Consider the following 18,328-nt stretch of genomic DNA (forward strand, 5'->3'; position numbering starts at 1 on the left):
TGTCCCTGCCGCCTGTGCCTCTGCCTGTCCCTCTGCCCAGGGCCAGTGGCCTCTCCTGGCCCCGCCTGTCCCTGCCGCCTGTGCCTCTGCCTGTCCCTCTGCCCAGGGCCAGTGGCCTCCCCTGGCCCCGCCTGTCCCTGCCGCCTGTGCCTCTGCCTGTCCCTCTGCCCAGGGCCAGTGGCCTCTCCTGGCCCCGCCTGTCCCTGCCGCCTGTCCCTCTGCCCAGGGCCAGTGGCCTCTCCTGGCCCCGCCTGTCCCTGCCGCCTGTGCCTCTGCCTGTCCCTCTGCCCAGGGCCAGTGGCCTCTCCCGGCCCCGCCTGTCCCTGCCGCCTGTGCCTCTGCCTGTCCCTCTGCCCAGGGCCAGTGGCCTCTCCTGGCCCCGCCTGTCCCTGCCGCCTGTGCCTCTGCCTGTCCCTCTGCCCAGGGCCAGTGGCCTCTCCTGGCCCCGCCTGTCCCTGCCGCCTGTGCCTCTGCCTGTCCCTCTGCCCAGGGCCAGTGGCCTCTCCTGGCCCCGCCTGTCCCTGCCGCCTGTGCCTCTGCCTGTCCCTCTGCCCAGGGCCAGTGGCCTCCCCTGGCCCCGCCTGTCCCTGCCGCCTGTGCCTCTGCCTGTCCCTCTGCCCAGGGCCAGTGGCCTCTCCTGGCCCCGCCTGTCCCTGCCGCCTGTCCCTCTGCCCAGGGCCAGTGGCCTCTCCTGGCCCCGCCTGTCCCTGCCGCCTGTGCCTCTGCCTGTCCCTCTGCCCAGGGCCAGTGGCCTCCCCTGGCCCCGCCTGTCCCTGCCGCCTGTGCCTCTGCCTGTCCCTCTGCCCAGGGCCAGTGGCCTCTCCTGGCCCCGCCTGTCCCTGCCACCTGTGCCTCTGCCTGTCCCTCTGCCCAGGGCCAGTGGCCTCTCCTGGCCCCGCCTGTCCCTGCCGCCTGTGCCTCTGCCTGTCCCTCTGCCCAGGGCCAGTGGCCTCCCCTGGCCCCGCCTGTCCCTGCCACCTGTGCCTCTGCCTGTCCCTCTGCCCAGGGCCAGTGGCCTCTCCTGGCCCCGCCTGTCCCTGCCGCCTGTCCCTCTGCCCAGGGCCAGTGGCCTCTCCTGGCCCCGCCTGTCCCTGCCGCCTGTGCCTCTGCCTGTCCCTCTGCCCAGGGCCAGTGGCCTCTCCTGGCCCCGCCTGTCCCTGCCGCCTGTGCCTCTGCCTGTCCCTCTGCCCAGGGCCAGTGGCCTCTCCCGGCCCCGCCTGTCCCTGCCGCCTGTGCCTCTGCCTGTCCCTCTGCCCAGGGCAAGTGACCTCTCCCGGCCCCGCCTGTCCCTGCCGCCTGTCCCTCTGCCCAGGTGCCGTGGCCTCCTCTGGCCCTGCCCGGGGCCTGTTGCTCTGCCGGGGGCTGCATCCCTGGCCGGTGCCACGTGGGCCTGGCTGTCGGCTGCCCCTGGGCCGGCTCCAGTAGCGTAATAGACGAGCCGGTTCCTGGACACCGGGGCTGCCCCCGGCCATGGCCCAGGAACTTTCCTGCTCCTCCGACCGGGGGCTGCGAGCGCCTCCAGGGCTGATCGGGCAGCCAGCTGGCCCCGAGCGGCACGGAGCCGAGTCTGGGTCTCGGTCACACCCAGCGTGGCTCAGCGAGGCTGTTCCCTCCCTGCCCGCAGGAGACCCGTGCGAGATCGGGGGGCTCCTTGGCAGCAGGCGTCCCCTGCTGCATGGCAGCGTATTCAGCTCTGCCGGGAATACACCAGCGCCCGGCCTGCCCCGGGCCAACAGCAGCTTGGCGGTAGCTCTGGCGCAGCCCAGCGCAGGCAGGGCCGGCCCCACCTTCCCCTGCAGGGGTCGCTCACAGACTGCAATGCTCACAGCACCCCACTCCCCCACCGTCCCTAGGGGCCTCAGGCACGGTGCCCTGGCCACAGCTTCCACGCAGCCTGTGCCCGCTGTGTGCTGGGGGGTCAGGTCTGTGTTGCCTTCTGCAGTGGGGTGGTGCCCGGCCCGGCCTTTAGCTGATCGCCATATTTGGGGTCGGGAAGGAATTTTCCTCCAGGGCAGATTGGCAGAGGCCCTGGAGGTTTTTCGCCTTCCTCTGTAGCATGGGGTACAGATCACAGCTGGAGGAGTCTCTGCATCTTGGGGCCTTCAAAGTATTTGAGGGCTTCAATATCTGAGACATAGGTGAGAGGATTATTCTAGGAGGGGTGGGTGAGATTCTGTGGCCTGCACTGTGCAGGGAGTCAGACTAGATGATCAGAATGGTCCCTTCTGACCTTAAAGTCTATGAGTCTATGAGCCTTGGCTCCAGCAGCTGCAGTGCCCAGCTTAACCTAGGGAAAGCACGCACGCAGACACACACTCACGCGCAGACGCACACGCAGACGCACACTCATGCAGACGCACAGACACGCAGACACACACTCACACGCAGACACACACTCACACGCAGACACACACTCATGCAGACACGCAGACACACACTCACGCAGACACACTCATGCAGACGCGCAGACACACACTCACGCAGACACACACTCATGCACATACGCAGACACTGACACAGGCGCACACATGCAGACACTCACACGCAGACACACACTCACACGCAGACACACACTCACACGCAGAGACACACTCATGCACACCCACGCACACAGATGCACGTATGCAGACACTGACACGCAGGCGCACACACGCAGACACTGACGCGCAGGCGCTCAGACACACGCAGACACACACTCACGCACACCCGCGCACGCAGGCACACACAGGTTCCCGTGCACCAGGCCTGGTCTGGTGCCGATTTGGATTCCAGTTACAGTGGGCCGCGGTGGCCCCGCGTACGGGCAGGGTACGGAGCTGGGCGCCGGTTCCACGCACGGCAACCCTGGGGCTGGTGGGCTCTCAGGGCCGGCTCTCCTCAGCGGGAAGGTGCCTGCTGGCCTCTCCCACAGGGCGCTGACTGTCCCTGTTCGGCCCCCCTTTGACACTCTGGTCCTGTCTGTACAAGGGCTCTGCCTGGCCTGGCCGTGTTGGCCTGCTTGCCTTGGCTTGTCCCTGGCCCCGGTTGGGACCCCGCTGGGCGGGGCCTTGGAGTTCCCTTTATTCTCGGGCGGGCCCAGGCGGTATCCTGTGCTGGACACAGCTGTGCCTGTCAAGCGTTTCATGAGCTAAGATTAATCTTACTGGAAGTTTTGCACAATGTTCTCGCTCGGGGGATCTCTTCCCCTTAGCTCAGGGCAGCGGGTCACTTCTCGGCCACTCGCCTCAGTTCCTGGTGCCAAGGCCTAAAACAGCCGAGCTGGTCTCTGGGATCCCCGCGGCAGCTTGTCCTGGGGGTACCACTGGGGGTACCACTGATTGCCTGGGGTGGGGCACAAGCCCAGAGTAACAACTGTTGCCGCGTACCACAGCCACGCTGGCCAGCGGGCTCCCGGACCCTGAGCCAGGACTCTCAGCTGGGCCAGCACAGTAGGGCCCCTGTTTGCACCGGGGGGGCCACAGAGCCATTGCGAGGGGACGCGGTGGGCTCCCTGTGTGCCGGGGGGCTCTGCACTGGACTCGCTCCGGGCAGGGCAGTGCAGGGCCAGACAAGCTGCCGGGCCCCAGGCTGTGCAGCTGGGAACAGGGAACTTACCCATTTGGGGCAGGAGGGGGAAGGTTTGGGAGTTGGGGAAGCACTAGCTTCCGGCCCCGCCCCCTTCCCACTGTCCCTGCGCGCTTGTCCCCTTCCAGCCAAATCCCGGAACCAAGCCCATTCGCTCTGAAACCCCCCTTCTCTGCAGTTCCCCTCCCAACGAAACGGAGCCTGGTTTGGACACGGGCCACACGTGCCAAAGGTGCCTAATTAACAGCGCTGCATTGGGCAGCTTGCTCCAGCATCGCCCAGTGGGAGGAGCCGTCCCGCATTGACATTCTCCTGCCACCCAGGAGCCACGTATCAGAGGGGCAGCCGTGTTAGTGGGGATCTGCAAAAGCAAAATTTCCACCACATGCATCTGACCAAGTGGGTCTTTGCCCACGAAAGCTTGTGGCCCTGCACATCTGTCAGTCAAAGGTGCCGCAGGCGCTAATCCAGGAGCGTGGCTACTGCACGAATGAAGCAGAAAGATTTTGAAATGGTAAAAACCACTTTGCAAAACTGCACTTCTCTGCACTTCCTGTTGGCACCGAAGCACCCAGCTCAGCCTGGTGCACAAACTCCTGGGGGCAGGTAAGTGGTGCTGGCCCTGTTGTCCCTGGGGAAACCCCGTCCAGGTGTTGCTGTCGGGTTGTGGCTGGTCTTCAGCTGCTGGACTTGGGTTCTGACCAGGTCTGCAGTCCGGCTCCCACTCGGAGCTGTCCGGAGTGCTGCTGTCCTCCCAGCCAGCCCTCACGTCTGTCTGGGTCAAGGTCCGGCAAGGAACCGGCAAGCCCTGGCCCGGCAGCTTCTTTTATACCCGTTTGCTGGGCCCTGATTGGCTGCCAGAGAAGCAGCCACTCTAGTCTACTTGGAGGACCTCTCTTCTGCTCTTCTCCCTGGGGCAGGTGCAGCAAAGCCCCCAGCCCCCAGCCTCCAGCAGGGCATCAGGCCTAATCCACCCCATCACAGTCCTCCATTCTCAGAGTCCGAAGCCAACTCCTCCGGGTCTCCACTGAATGCAGCCAATGGGTCACTGCTGACCGCTCCCTCACGCCCTTCGATAGCTGCAGCTGCTTCTGCCGTTGGCTGGGCTTTGCTGTCACTCCCATGATGCGGGGCCCTGGGGCCGGGCTCCGAGCCTCTTTCAGTAACTGCTGCACGGCGACTTGGGACTCTCTTCCCTCCACTGCGTTTAGCTTGGCCGCGACCACTCGCTGCACTAGATCTTGTACCCGAGTCTCCAGAGGAGACTTGTGAAGCCAGCGCGGTGCTTTTGGCTCTCTCCGCCAGTAGATCAGTGGCTGGCTGCTGTGGTAGCTGCACCTTTTCGTTTTCAGACTCTGATGCCTGGGCCGTTGGCTCTGGCAGCAGGGAGATCTGGTAATCCGGCTCCCTGCTCACCATAGCTAACCCGCACGAGAGGGCTCGCCGCCGGTCTGCGCTTCTGGAGATAGGTGTGCACATGTGCGACTGTTCCCACCGGTCTGTGAACTTTTGTAGGGAATCCACCCCGCCCGGGTCCCTCTTTCCAGGGATTCTCCCTTTGGGAGACAACTCAAGACAAACGTCCACAGAATTTGTATTATGCTGTGACGCCCATCCTGTTACCTCAGCACCCACCGGTCCGGGCTGGCTGTCAAAGAGAAAAGGTCAGTATGCACGGCAGACGGGTTTTGCAGGGGTTTGAACGTCGTCTCGCCTTTGGAATAGCCTCCCGTACCCCTGGGAGGAGAGCTCCCAATGGCCTCCCATACCCCTGGGAGGAGAGCTCCCAATGGCCTCCCATACCCCTGGGAGGAGAGCTCCCGATGGCCCCCCGTACCCCGGGGAGGAGAGCTCCCAATGGCCTCCCGTACCCCGGGGAGGAGAGCTCCCAATGGCCTCCCGTACCCCTGGGAGGAGAGCTCCCGATGGCCCCCCGTACCCCGGGGAGGAGAGCTCCCAATGGCCTCCCATACCCCTGGGAGGAGAGCTCCCAATGGCCTCCCATACCCCTGGGAGGAGAGCTCCCAATAGCCTCCCGTACCCCTGGGAGGAGAGCTCCCAATGGCCTCCCATACCCCTGGGAGGAGAGCTCCCAATGGCCCCCCGTACCCCTGGGAGGAGAGCTCCCAATGGCCTCCCATACCCCTGGGAGGAGAGCTCCCAATGGCCTCCCGTACCCCTGGGAGGAGAGCTCCCAATGGCCTCCCGTACCCCTGGGAGGAGAGCTCCCAATGGCCTCCCGTACCCCGGGGAGGAGAGCTCCCAATAGCCTCCCGTACCCCGGGGAGGAGAGCTCCCAATAGCCTCCCATACCCCGGGAAGGAGAGCTCCCAATGGCCTCCCGTACCCCTGGGAGGAGAGCTCCCGATGGCCTCCCGTACCCCGGGGAGGAGAGCTCCCAATGGCCTCCCGTACCCCTGGGAGGAGAGCTCCCAATGGCCTCCCGTACCCCGGGGAGGAGAGCTCCCAATGGCCTCCCGTACCCCTGGGAGGAGAGCTCCCAATAGCCTCCCGTACCCCGGGGAGGAGAGCTCCCAGTAGCCTCCCGTACCCCTGGGAGGAGAGCTCCCAATGGCCTCCCGTACCCCTGGGAGGAGAGCTCCCAATAGCCTCCCGTACCCCGGGGAGGAGAGCTCCCAGTAGCCTCCCGTACCCCTGGGAGGAGAGCTCCCAATGGCCTCCCGTACCCCGGGGAGGAGAGCTCCCAATGGCCCCCCGTACCCCTGGGAGGAGAGCTCCCAATGGCCTCCCGTACCCCTGGGAGGAGAGCTCCCAATGGCCCCCCGTACCCCGGGGAGGAGAGCTCCCAATGGCCCCCCGTACCCCGGGGAGGAGAGCTCCCAATGGCCTCCCGTACCCCTGGGAGGAGAGCTCCCAATGGCCTCCCGTACCCCTGGGAGGAGAGCTCCCGATGGCCTCCCGTACCCCGGGGAGGAGAGCTCCCAATGGCCTCCCGTACCCCTGGGAGGAGAGCTCCCAATGGCCTCCCGTACCCCGGGGAGGAGAGCTCCCAATGGCCTCCCGTACCCCTGGGAGGAGAGCTCCCAATAGCCTCCCGTACCCCGGGGAGGAGAGCTCCCAGTAGCCTCCCGTACCCCTGGGAGGAGAGCTCCCAATGGCCTCCCGTACCCCTGGGAGGAGAGCTCCCAATAGCCTCCCGTACCCCGGGGAGGAGAGCTCCCAGTAGCCTCCCGTACCCCTGGGAGGAGAGCTCCCAATGGCCTCCCGTACCCCGGGGAGGAGAGCTCCCAATGGCCCCCCGTACCCCTGGGAGGAGAGCTCCCAATGGCCTCCCGTACCCCTGGGAGGAGAGCTCCCAATGGCCCCCCGTACCCCGGGGAGGAGAGCTCCCAATGGCCCCCCGTACCCCGGGGAGGAGAGCTCCCAATGGCCCCCCGTACCCCGGGGAGGAGAGCTCCCAATGGCCTCCCGTACCCCTGGGAGGAGAGCTCCCAATGGCCTCCCGTACCCCTGGGAGGAGAGCTCCCAATGGCCTCCCATACCCCTGGGAGGAGAGCTCCCAATAGCCTCCCGTACCCCTGGGAGGAGAGCTCCCAATGGCCTCCCGTACCCCTGGGAGGAGAGCTCCCGATGGCCTCCCGTACCCCTGGGAGGAGAGCTCCCAATGGCCTCCCGTACCCCTGGGAGGAGAGCTCCCAATGGCCTCCCGTACCCCTGGGAGGAGAGCTCCCGATGGCCTCCCATACCCCTGGGAGGAGAGCTCCCAATGGCCTCCCGTACCCCTGGGAGGAGAGCTCCCGATGGCCCCCTGTACCCCGGGGAGGAGAGCTCCCAATGGCCTCCCGTACCCCTGGGAGGAGAGCTCCCGATGGCCCCCCGTACCCCGGGGAGGAGAGCTCTGTCACGTTGCTGAATTGGAGGAAAGCAGCCAGGTCGCTGCTGCACCCCTAGGTGGGGGTGTTGGCCCCAGAAATTGGTGTGGGGGGAGCCATGTGGGGTATTGAATGGGAGCTTGTTGTTTTCTGATCCTGTGTACACTGTTTATGTGAGTATATAATGTCTCTGTGTGTAGATCTGTAATCTGTGTAGAAACTGAAGATTTCCCTGCATGTGGTTAAGCATTGGGCAGGGCTGAGCCTGTGGAGCCTGTGGACATGCTAATTACCTGTGGGACAATGGTTCTCAATGGGCCAAAGACACACCCAAAGAATGGGGGCTGTCCTGAGAGCAGCCAGCAGGGAACAGAGAGAGGCTGAGGACCAGGTGACTTGCTGCATACTAGAAGAGGCCAGGGAGGAGTATAAAGAGGCCATGTGGTCGATGCCATTTTGTTCTCAGCTCAGCACTTCATCCCAGAGGCAGCACTGCAGGGATCGAAGAGCCCGGAAGACCTGTGAACCCATCCTGATCGTAGGATGTGCAATAAGAACTTTTAAACCAGCAGCTGCAACATCTCTGCTAGAGCCTGCATCGAGGACTGGGAGATTCGGTGCATGTAACGTACTGTACTTTAGTAACCTTACTCTCAGGCTTTTCTTTCTTGTAATAATAAACCTTTAGATATAGATTCTAAAGGATTGGCCCAGCGTGATTTGTGGGTAAGGTCCAGAGGGTAAATTGACCAGGGATCTGTGGCTGGTTTCTTGGAACCGGACAGAACTTGTTCGGGGTAGGTGGGATTGGGTGCTAGGACCCCCCACCCGTGTATAGGCCCGGGGCCATCTGGGGCACGGATATTGCTGGGGGTCAGAGGGGTTTTGCTCGGGAGGCTTCAGGCAGGCAGCTGAAGCGCTCTGTGAGACTGGTTTGTGGCCTGTGTGGAGAGGTCGCCAGTCAGGGGCTGTAAGGAACCCCGGATTTGAGCAATTCGCCCTGAGCGGATGCCCTTAGCTGTGCCCAGACATGGCCCGGTCCGTCACAGTGGCGTAGTCGGCAGGATCCACAGATCTTGGTCAATTGAGCTTTGGGATCAGGACCCCACGCTGTCTAAATTTGATTTTTGGTGTTGAGAGTTTGGTTGATTAAAGAGCCGCTGCGATGATCCCGGAATTATATGAGAGTCTGAGCAAAAGTGCTCTGAAGGATTTGTGCTTGGGGAGAGGCATTGCCTTTAGGAAAAGGGCCTCTAAACTAGATCTGGTAGTGTTGTTACTAACCAGAGATGTGAATGAAAGGGATCAGAAGCGAGCCAGGGAAGCTGCTGAAAGAAGGCAGAAGGCAGATGAAGAAATTGCTAAGAGAAAGCAGGAGATGGATCGGGAACTTGAGATGAGAAAAGCAGAACATGCAGAGAGAATGGCAGAGCATGCAAAGAAGATGGCCCTAGCCAAGGAGGAAAATGCTAGACTTGACCTCCAGCTTAAGAGACTAAAAGAACAAGAGAGACTGTATCCCCCTGAAGGTTCGATGTGTAACTCTGTGGGTATGCGGTGTGCTTATGATATGGCAGACGTATTTTGCCCAGCTGATGTGATGACCCAACCCCAAAGCATGTATGAATGCAAACCTTTTGTGTTACCTGTAGCTAGCAGGGAGGTTTGGGAAGGGGGTGCATGTGGGTATGGAAAGTTTCCTGGAGCTGGTCAGTCTCCCTGTAACCAAGGGGAAAGTGTCTCTACATGTGTGCCTGTGGCAGATGGCTGTGTGTCTGTGCAGGGGGGCAGTGAGCCTGTGGGTGAGGGCCCGTCTGATGCCTCAGAGGTGAGGCTGGAATCAGAACCAGGGCAAGAAGAGCCCAGAAATCAGGGAAATGTTTCTCTGGGGCAGCCTGGAGTGGCTGGCCAGAGTGACGTTTTAGTTGAGGAGTTGGTGGCTGGTGAGGTTTGTGGAATTGAACCTGCACAAGCTGAAATTGAGTTGTGTGGAGAAGCACAGTGTGCGCAAGCTGGCAATTTGGCTGGTGGAAGTAGCAGGGGGGCAGTAAAGGAAGCTGTCTCAGTGGCTAGCTGTATGCCTAAGATTAGCCAGGGGTGTTGGAACAAGGGAGAAGCTGTCTCTGGTTGTCTGGCTGTGTGTGGGGAAGAGTTTCTTCCCTTGTCTAAGGAAGGTGCCCCACAGCCTGTGAAGGCTGAGAGCAGTGTTGTTGTCCCAGAGTTGGGTCTGGATATGGCTAAGGCCCAGGAAGGGGGTGGCCCAAGGTTTGTGTCTGCTGGGGAGAGGGATGAGGTGACTCAGGTAGAGTCAGTCAGTGTTTTACCAGAACCCCAGAGATCAGACAGTGGTGACCCTGATATTGTGCCTGATGCTGCTGTGTTGCTGGCAGAGGGGGGAGCGACTCTGTGGGAGCAGGGAGACCCCTTAGCCCGGGCACAAGGAGAGAATGAGGGCGTGTTAACTCTGGTGCCTAATGATGGTGTGGATGTTTACAGCCATCTAGAGAGCTGCACAGGGAGTGAAGATGCCTCTGACCCCGTCTCTTGTGGGTCTGTCTGTGTGCCTGAGAGGGGATTGTCTATGAATCCACCAGAGGGGCCAGAGATGATTCAGGGAGTAAGGGAATTGCAGGAGGAGTTGGTTGTGGCTCAGCAGGGCAAGGCTGCTGCAGAGCCAGGGAAGGGTGAACTGCTGCTTAAGGGAGCTCATAGGGAGGAGAGTCCTGGCAGTGCTTGTAGCAAGCAGTTTGCAGTAACTGAGAGAGGTGACGATGCCTGGCTTGGAGAAGGCATTCAGGAGAAAGCTCTGCCTGTAAAAGGCAGCAGCTTCTTGTGTGAGGCACTTGTTTTGGTGCCTGACAGACGGGATTTGTCTGTTAACAGTGACTCCACTGACTTGGGTTTAGGGAAACCCAGTGTGGATGGTGTTGGAGAGGTCTCAGAGGGACTGAGGGTTGTTCCAGATGAGGCAGGAACAGCCAGAGAATTGGAGCAGGCGGTTAACCCAGTGACTGTGGGTGACCAGCTTGCTGGGAAGTCAGTGTGTGTGGGACAGGATTGTTCCCAGGTGAATGAGGAGAGTGGGAAGTTAGTGTCTCAGATTCAGGAGAAGGGCTGGGTAGATAAGTATGCAGAGCAGAACAGCTGTGTGGTCACTCTCCCTAGGATGCAGGAGATGGCAGTTACGCTCCCATCTCTGGACACTGTGGACACTCATAATCAATCAGGGAAGTGGATATCTGGTTCCATGTGGAAACAGAGGTTAGAGAGGGACAGAGGAGAGACTTGGGAGTCTACAGCTTACTGCTGTTACCCCACTGAGTGGGGGAAGGGGGAAAATTCCAGGGCCATTGTGAGCCAGGGAGTCACACCCAGCCAGCCCTTTGTCTTGGTCAGGCCAGAGGTTTCAGGCCTGGAGCCCAGAGGACAAGGGGGAGGGTCAGGACTTGCTTTGACAAAGAAGATTTGCAGGTTGAACCTGAAGGGAAAAAACTGCAATGGTGTGGAGCCAAAGAAGGGGCATGATGGGGAATGTCAATATACACCTAATATAGGATTGTTTTTGTTACTGATGTTAATTCGTGTAACCAATGTATTATTGTTGCAGAGAATTGTAACGGTATACAGTGTGCATGAGCTTATGAAAATACCATGTATTCTGTCTGGAGATGTACCAAACGACAGACGGTATGTAAGGGGACATTGTGATGTGGCTATTTCATGGTTAACACTTGTAACTGGTTTTGGAACTTCTTACAGGACAAAAAGGGTTCCAGCCAGAAGGTCCTGTGTAAGAAGGGAAACTGAGGCACACCACCATTTTGACGGGGGAGGCCTGTGATGCCCTCAGTGATGTTACTGGCATCACTTCCTGCATCAATTTTGCGTTGGGGGTGTCACGTTGCTGAATTGGAGGAAAGCAGCCAGGTCGCTGCTGCACCCCTAGGTGGGGGTGTTGGCCCCAGAAATTGGTGTGGGGGGAGCCATGTGGGGTATTGAATGGGAGCTTGTTGTTTTCTGATCCTGTGTACACTGTTTATGTGAGTGTATAATGTCTGTGTGTGTAGATCTGTAATCTGTGTAGAAACTGAAGATTTCCCTGCATGTGGTTAAGCATTGGGCAGGGCTGAGCCTGTGGAGCCTGTGGACATGCTAATTACCTGTGGAACAATGGTTCTCAATGGGCCAAAGACACACCCAAAGAATGGGGGCTGTCCTGAGAGCAGCCAGCAGGGAAGACAGAGAGGCTGAGGACCAGGTGACCTGCTGCATACCAGAAGAGGCCAGGAAGGAGTATAAAGAGGCCATGTGGTCGATGCCATTTTGTTCTCAGCTCAGCACTTCATCCCAGAGGCAGCACTGCAGGGATCGAAGAGCCCGGAAGACCTGTGAACCCATCCTGATCGTAGGATGTGCAATAAGAACTTTTAAACCAGCAGCTGCAACATCTCTGCTAGAGCCTGCATCGAGGACTGGGAGATTCGGTGCATGTAACGTACTGTAATTTAATAACCTTACTCTCAGGCTTTTCTTTCCTGTAATAATAAACCTTTAGATATAGATTCTAAAGGATTGGCCCAGCGTGATTTGTGGGTAAGGTCCAGAGGGTAAATTGACCAGGGATCTGTGGCTGGTTTCTTGGAACCGGACAGGACTTGTTCGGGGTAGGTGGGATTGGGTGCTAGGACCCCCCACCCGTGTATAGGCCCGGGGCCATCTGGGGCACGGATATTGCTGGGGGTCAGAGGGGTTTTGCTCGGGAGGCTTCAGGCAGGCAGCTGAAGCGCTCTGTGAGACTGGTTTGTGGCCTGTGTGGAGAGGTCGCCAGTCAGGGGCTGTAAGGAACCCCGGATTTGAGCAATTCGCCCTGAGCGGATGCCCTTAGCTGTGCCCAGACATGGCCCGGTCCGTCACAAGCTCCCAATGGCTCCCTGTACCCCGGGGAGGAGAGCTCCCCTCCTATAGGCGACAGCTGTTCTGTCTGAGCCGTGGCACCCACCGGGGCCGGAAGGGGCCCACTTTTTCAAGGCTCCCTCGAGCTGAGCACTGGCACCAACGCTGGCCCGGCCTGACCGCTGCTACCTCCTACTAGACAGAAACCCACCGAAACTGCTTCTCGCGACTGGCCAGAGGGTTTTTCCAGCCCTTCACTAAAGGGTCGGCAGGGAAGGAATCGCGTTCGGTGCCTTGAGCCCAGCCTCAAACCATTGGGCCAGCCTGCCACTCCACAATAGACCGAAAACAAAAGCCAGTCCGAGCCCACTCCGGAGTGCTCACTCCAGAGGGGTCCTGCCGCAGGCGCCAGGCTGTTCCCCGGGGGTTCAGCCCACAGGGAGGGAGCACAGGCCCGGCCCCCACCTGCCAACTAGCACATACCCCAGGCGTGGATGATGCATCCCTGCCCTCCTTTAATTCACCGCATGGAGAAGCAGGGAAGAACGGGCTTGGCGTGACCCAAACTCCAGTGCTGTTGGGGAATGTATGAGATAGTCAAGACAGACGCAGACTGAGGGACTCCAAGAAGATCTCACCAGACTGAGCGACTGGGCAGCAAAATGGCAAATGAAATGTAATGTGGCTAAGTGTAAAGTAATGCACATCGGGAACAATAACCCAACTACACGTACAGTATGATGGGGGCTACGACAAATCAGGAAAGATCTTGGAGTTATCGTGGACAGTTTGTGCGGCCCCTACTGGATGAAGGAGGTAACCTAGTGACAGAGGATGTGGGGAAAGCTGAAGTACTCAATGCTTTCTTTGCCTCTGTATTCACGGACAAGGTCGGCTCCTGGACTTCTGCGCCAAGTGACGCAAGATGGGATGAAGATGGACAGCCCGTGGTGGGTAAAGAACAGGTTAGGAACTATTTAGAAAAGCTAAACGTACACAAATCCATGGGTCCAGACTTAGTGCATCCGAGGGGACTGAGGGAGTTGGCAAATGTCATTGTGGAGCCTTTGGCCATTATATTTGAAAAGTCGTGGAGATCGGAAGAAATCCTGGATGACTGGAAAAAGGCAAATGTAGGGCCCAGCTTCAAAAAAAAAAAAAAGGAGGATGATCCAGGGAACCATAGGCCAGTCAGCCTCAGCATCTGTCCCCGGAAAAATCATGGAGGGATCCTTAAGGAATCCATTTTGGAGCACTTGGATGAGAGGAAAGTGATTAGGAATAGTCAGCATGGATTCACAAAGGGCAAGTCGTGCCTGACCAATCTGATTGGCTTCTATCATGAGGTAACTGGCTCAGTGGACATGGGGAAGTCAGTGGATGTGATAGACCTTGACTTTAGCAAGGCTTTTGATACGGTCTCCCACAATATTCTTGCCAGCAAGTTAAGGGATTGTGGATTGGATAAATGGACGGTAAGATGGATAGAAAGATGGCTAGAAGGCCGGGCCCAGCGGGTAGTGATCAATGGCTCGATGTCAGGATGGCGGTTGGTTTCCAGCAGAGTGCCCCAAGGTTCGGTTCTAGGACCGGTTTTGTTCAGTATCTTTATTAATGACCTGGAGGAGGGGATGGATTGCACCCTCAGCAAGTTTGCGGACGACACTAAGCTGGGGGGAGAGGGAGATACGCTTAAGGGCAGGGACAGGGTCCAGAGTGACTTAGACAAATTGGAGGATTGGGCCACAAGAAATCTGATGAGGTTCAACAAGGACAAGTGTAGAGTCCTGCCCTTGGGAGGGAAGAATCCCAAGTATTATTATAGGCTGGGGAGCGACTGGCTAAGGAGCAGTTCTGCAGAAAAGGACCTGGGGGTTACAGTGGATGAGAAGCTGGAGATGAGTCAACTGTGCCCTTGTAGCCAAGAAGGCTAATGGCATATTAGGATGCATTAAGAGGAGCATTGCCAGCAGATCCAGAGATGTCATCATTCCCCTTTATTCGGCTTTGGTGAGGCCGCATCTGGAGTATTGTGTCCAGTTCTGGGCCCCCCACTACAAAACGGATGTGGATGCATTGGAGAGGGTCCAGCGGAGGGCAACCAAAATGATTCGGGGCTGGAGCACATGACCTACGAGGAGAGGCTGAGGGAATTGGGTCTGTTTAGTCTGCAGAAGCGAAGAGTGAGGGGGGATTTGATAGCAGCCTTCAACTTCCTGAAGGGAGGTTCCAAAGAGGATGAAGAGAGGCTGTTCTCAGTGGTGGCAGATGGCAGAACAAGGCGCAATGGTCTCAAGTTGTGGTGGGAGAGGTCCAGGTTGGATATTAGGAAAAACTATTTCACTAGGAGGGTGGTGAAGCACTGGAATGGGTTACCTAGGGAAGTAGTGGAGTCTCCATCCCTAGAGGTGTTTAAGTCTCGGCTTGACAAAGCCCTGGCCGGGTTGATTTAGTTGGAACTGGTCCTGCCTAGCGCAGGGGGCTGGACTCGATGACCTTCTCAGGTCTCTTCCAGCTCTGTGATTCTATGATATTGTCAGCCATGAAGACTGAAGCAAAGAATTCATTTAGTTTCTCTGCAATGACTTTATCAACTTTGAGGGCTCCTTTAGCATCTCGATCATCCAATGTCCCCACTGGTTGTTTAGCCAGTTTCCTGCTTCTGATGTATTTAGAAAACATTTTGCTGTTACTTTTTGAGTTTCTGGCTAACCATTCTTCCAACTCCTTTTTTGGCTTTTCTTATGATACTAGCCAATTAGCCCGTCATAAGACGGGATTTTCAGGTCTCTCCTCCACGTCGGTCTTCTCTCCTGAGCCTCCAGTCTCTCTCTCTCTCTCTCTCTCTCTCTCTCTCTCCTCCTACTGCCTCCCTCTCTGTCTCCGCTCTCCTCCCTCCTGCCTCTCTCGCCTTCTGCCTCTCTCTGTCTCTTTCTCTTCTCCCCCTCCTGCCTCTCACTCTCCCTTTCTCTTCTTCTCCCCCTTGGCCTCTCCCTCCCCTCTGTCTCTCCCTGCCCCCCTACCTCTTCCCCCCACCATGGATCTCGGCTGAGTTCTGCCTGCTCAGCCGGGCCACCGCAAGGGAGGGGGGCGGGGCAGTGATGCATGTGGCTAGGGGGCAGGGCCATGTATGTCACCCCCCCCTTCCCTTCCCTTCCTGCCATGGGGGAGCCCAAATGGTAGATTGTGCTGCTGGCTCCCCCGCGGTGGCCCGGCAGAGTGTGCAACACTCAGCTGAGCACCACAGCGGGAGAGGAGGGGGGTGACGACGTACATGGTTCCGGCCCCTGGCTGTGTACGTCACTGCCCTGCCCCCTTCCCCTCCCTCCGTGGTGCTCGGCTAAGGGCTGCGCGATCAGCTGGGCGGCCGCGGGGGAGGAGTGGCGGGTAAGGGTGCCAGGTGTCCGGCATTGTACCAGACAGTCTGGTATTTGCACGCTCTGTCTGGTAAAAAAAAAATCAGAAAATACCGGACGTGTACCTCCCCCCCTCCCCACAACCAGCCCTGCTTCCCGTTGGGCCCCCCCATCTTCCTCGGCCAACCCCATTGCCCCCCCTTAGCTGTTTCAAGGCTGCCCCCGCCTCCCCCAAATTCTTTGCTAAGTTTATGCTCCTTTCTATTTTCCTCACTAGGATTTGACTTCCACTTTTTAACAGGTGACTTTTTATGTCTCACTGCTTCTTTTGGTGGTTAAGCCACGGTGGCTCTTTTTTTGGTTCTCTTACTGTGTTTAATTTGGGGTCTACATTTAAGTTGGGCCTTTATTATTGTGTCTTTGAAAAGTTTCTGTGCAGCTTGCAGGGATTTTACTTTTGTCACTGCTCCTTTTAATTTCTGGTTAACTAACCTCCTCATTTTTGCGTAGTTCCCCTTTCTGAGATTAAACGCCCCAGTGTTGGGCTGCTGAGGGGTTTTTCCCACCACAGGGCTGTTAAATTTGATTACAGTACAGACACTATTTCCAAGTGGTCCAGTTCTATTTACCTCCTGGACCAGATCTGTGCTCCACTTAGGATTAAATCAAGAACAGCCTCTCCCCTTGTGGGTTCTAGACTCAGCTGCTCCAAGAAGCGGTCACGTAAGGTGTCAAGAAACTTTATCTCTGCATCCTGCCCTGAGGTGACGTGGCCCAGTCGATATGGGGATAGGGTCTTGCACTGGAATGTACGATTCTTACCAGGTCCCAGGGTCTTACCAGGCTCTGGGGGTAGCGTGTGGGCAGGGCCAGGCTGGCGGTTCAGGACGGCAGAGCCTTCCCCACCAAACTCAGCAGAGGCCCCTGCTGCCGTGTTTCTTTGGGCCTCACGGCTGCTCCATCGACCTCCGTCCTATTGACGAACTCTGCCTTGCGTGCCCCTGTCGAGCTCTACGACGAGTTTAGGGTCAAGCCCTTTAGAGACGACAGAAACAGCCTTTGCGCTCAGGGCCCCGTCCTGGGTCCTGGGGGCTTGGCTGCATCCTTCGAATAGCTGGCGTGACGACACAGGGATGGCGGCTGCTCCATCTGTTTTGTGACGGTGCAGGGGATTTCTACTGGCCTGCAGTAACCCCACGTGAGTGCCTCAGTGTCCTTGGGCACTGTATTACCATCCACCTGCTCTATTGGTCTGTAAGGTGCTGCTGGACTATTCGCTGTTTTCAAGGTTTTTTTCCAGCTACAGACTAACTCGGCTCCCCCTCGGAAGTAGCTAGCTGGGGATTTGGGGTGTGAGTCACTGATGTGTCTGAGAAATTAGCCTTTCTCCTTGCCAAGTCATGGAGGGCGGGAGAAAGTCCAGAAGGCTGGAAAAAGGCAAATCTCAGGCCCATCTATAAAAAGGGAAATAAGAAGAACCCAGGAATCTACAGACCAGTCAGTTTAAAGTCTGTGCCAGGGAAGATAACGGAGCAAGGAATTAAGGAAATCGCCTGTAAACACTTGGAAGGTGGCAAGGTGACAGGGAACAGCCAGCATGGATTTGTAAAGAACAAATCGTGTCAAACTAATCCGATAACTTTCTTTGATAGGGTAACGAGTCTTGTGGATAAGGGAGAAGCAGTAGACAAAGTCTTGGCTTGGCAAGCCCCTGGCTGGGATGGTTGAGTTGGGTTGGTCCTGCTTTGGGCAGGGGGCTGGACTTGGTGCCTCCTGAGGTCTCTTCCAGCTCTGGGATTCTACGAGGTGGTATTCCTTGATGTTAGTAAAGCATTTGACATGGTCTCCCATGACCTTCTTATCAATAAACTAGGCAAATACAACCTAGATGGGGCTACTTCAGGGTGGGTGCAGAACTGGCCGGATATCCATTCTGAGAGAGTAGTTATTAACGGTTCACAGGCAGGTTGTAAGGGCAGAACAAGTGGGGTTTGGGACGGGCTCTGTTCAATATCTTCATCAACAATTTAGATAATGGCATAGAGAGGATGCTTATTAAGTTTGCAGATGATCCCAGGCTGGGAGGGGTTGCAAGTGCTGTGGAGGATGGGTCATAATTCAAAATGATCTGGACAAATTGGAGAGATGGTCTGAGGTAAACAGGATGAAGTTCACAAGGACAAACGCAAAGTACTGCACATAGGAAGGAACAATCCATTTCACGCACACAGAATGGGAAGTGGCTGACTAGAAAGGAGAAGTGCAGAAAGGGATCTAGGGATCAGAGTGAACCACAAGCTAAATATGAGTCAACAGTGTGACGCTGTTGCAAAAAAAGCTGATTTGGCCTCTGTCATGGCTCCTTCCCCACTCTAGCATGATAAATGCAGAAGTAGGGACCAGCAAAAGTACCCCAAAACCTTATCTACCAGGCTTTGGTGTAAACCTTTGTGACGGACCGGGCCGAGTCTGGGCATAGCTGAGGGCGTCCGCTCAGGGCAAATTGCTCAAACTCGGGGCTCCCTACAGCCCCTGACTGGAGACCTTCCCAAATAGGCCACACACCAGTCACACGGAGTGCTTCAGCTGACAGCCTGGCCAGCCAGAAGCCTCACGAGCAAAACCCCTCTGGCACCCCAGTGCTCTCTGTGCCCCAAACAGCCCTGGGCCTGCCCACAGGTG

The 18,328-nt window shown here is 57.8% G+C and overlaps 1 protein-coding gene across 1 annotated transcript; it reads left to right on the plus strand.

Annotated features, from left to right (window-relative positions):
• The first annotated feature begins 1,220 nt into the window (after positions 1-1,220).
• Positions 1,221-11,933, plus strand: LOC142825267 (uncharacterized). Its single transcript, XM_075917092.1, has 2 exons — positions 1,221-5,228; positions 7,598-11,933. The coding sequence occupies exon 2, from the start codon at positions 8,563-8,565 to the stop codon at positions 11,236-11,238; it is 2,676 nt and encodes an 891-aa protein (XP_075773207.1). The 5' UTR covers positions 1,221-5,228; positions 7,598-8,562; the 3' UTR covers positions 11,239-11,933.
• Positions 11,934-18,328: the final 6,395 nt, after the last annotated feature.

This window comes from Pelodiscus sinensis, unplaced genomic scaffold (assembly GCF_049634645.1).
Source record: "Pelodiscus sinensis isolate JC-2024 unplaced genomic scaffold, ASM4963464v1 ctg100, whole genome shotgun sequence".
In the NCBI taxonomy this organism is placed as follows: domain Eukaryota; kingdom Metazoa; phylum Chordata; order Testudines; family Trionychidae; genus Pelodiscus; species Pelodiscus sinensis.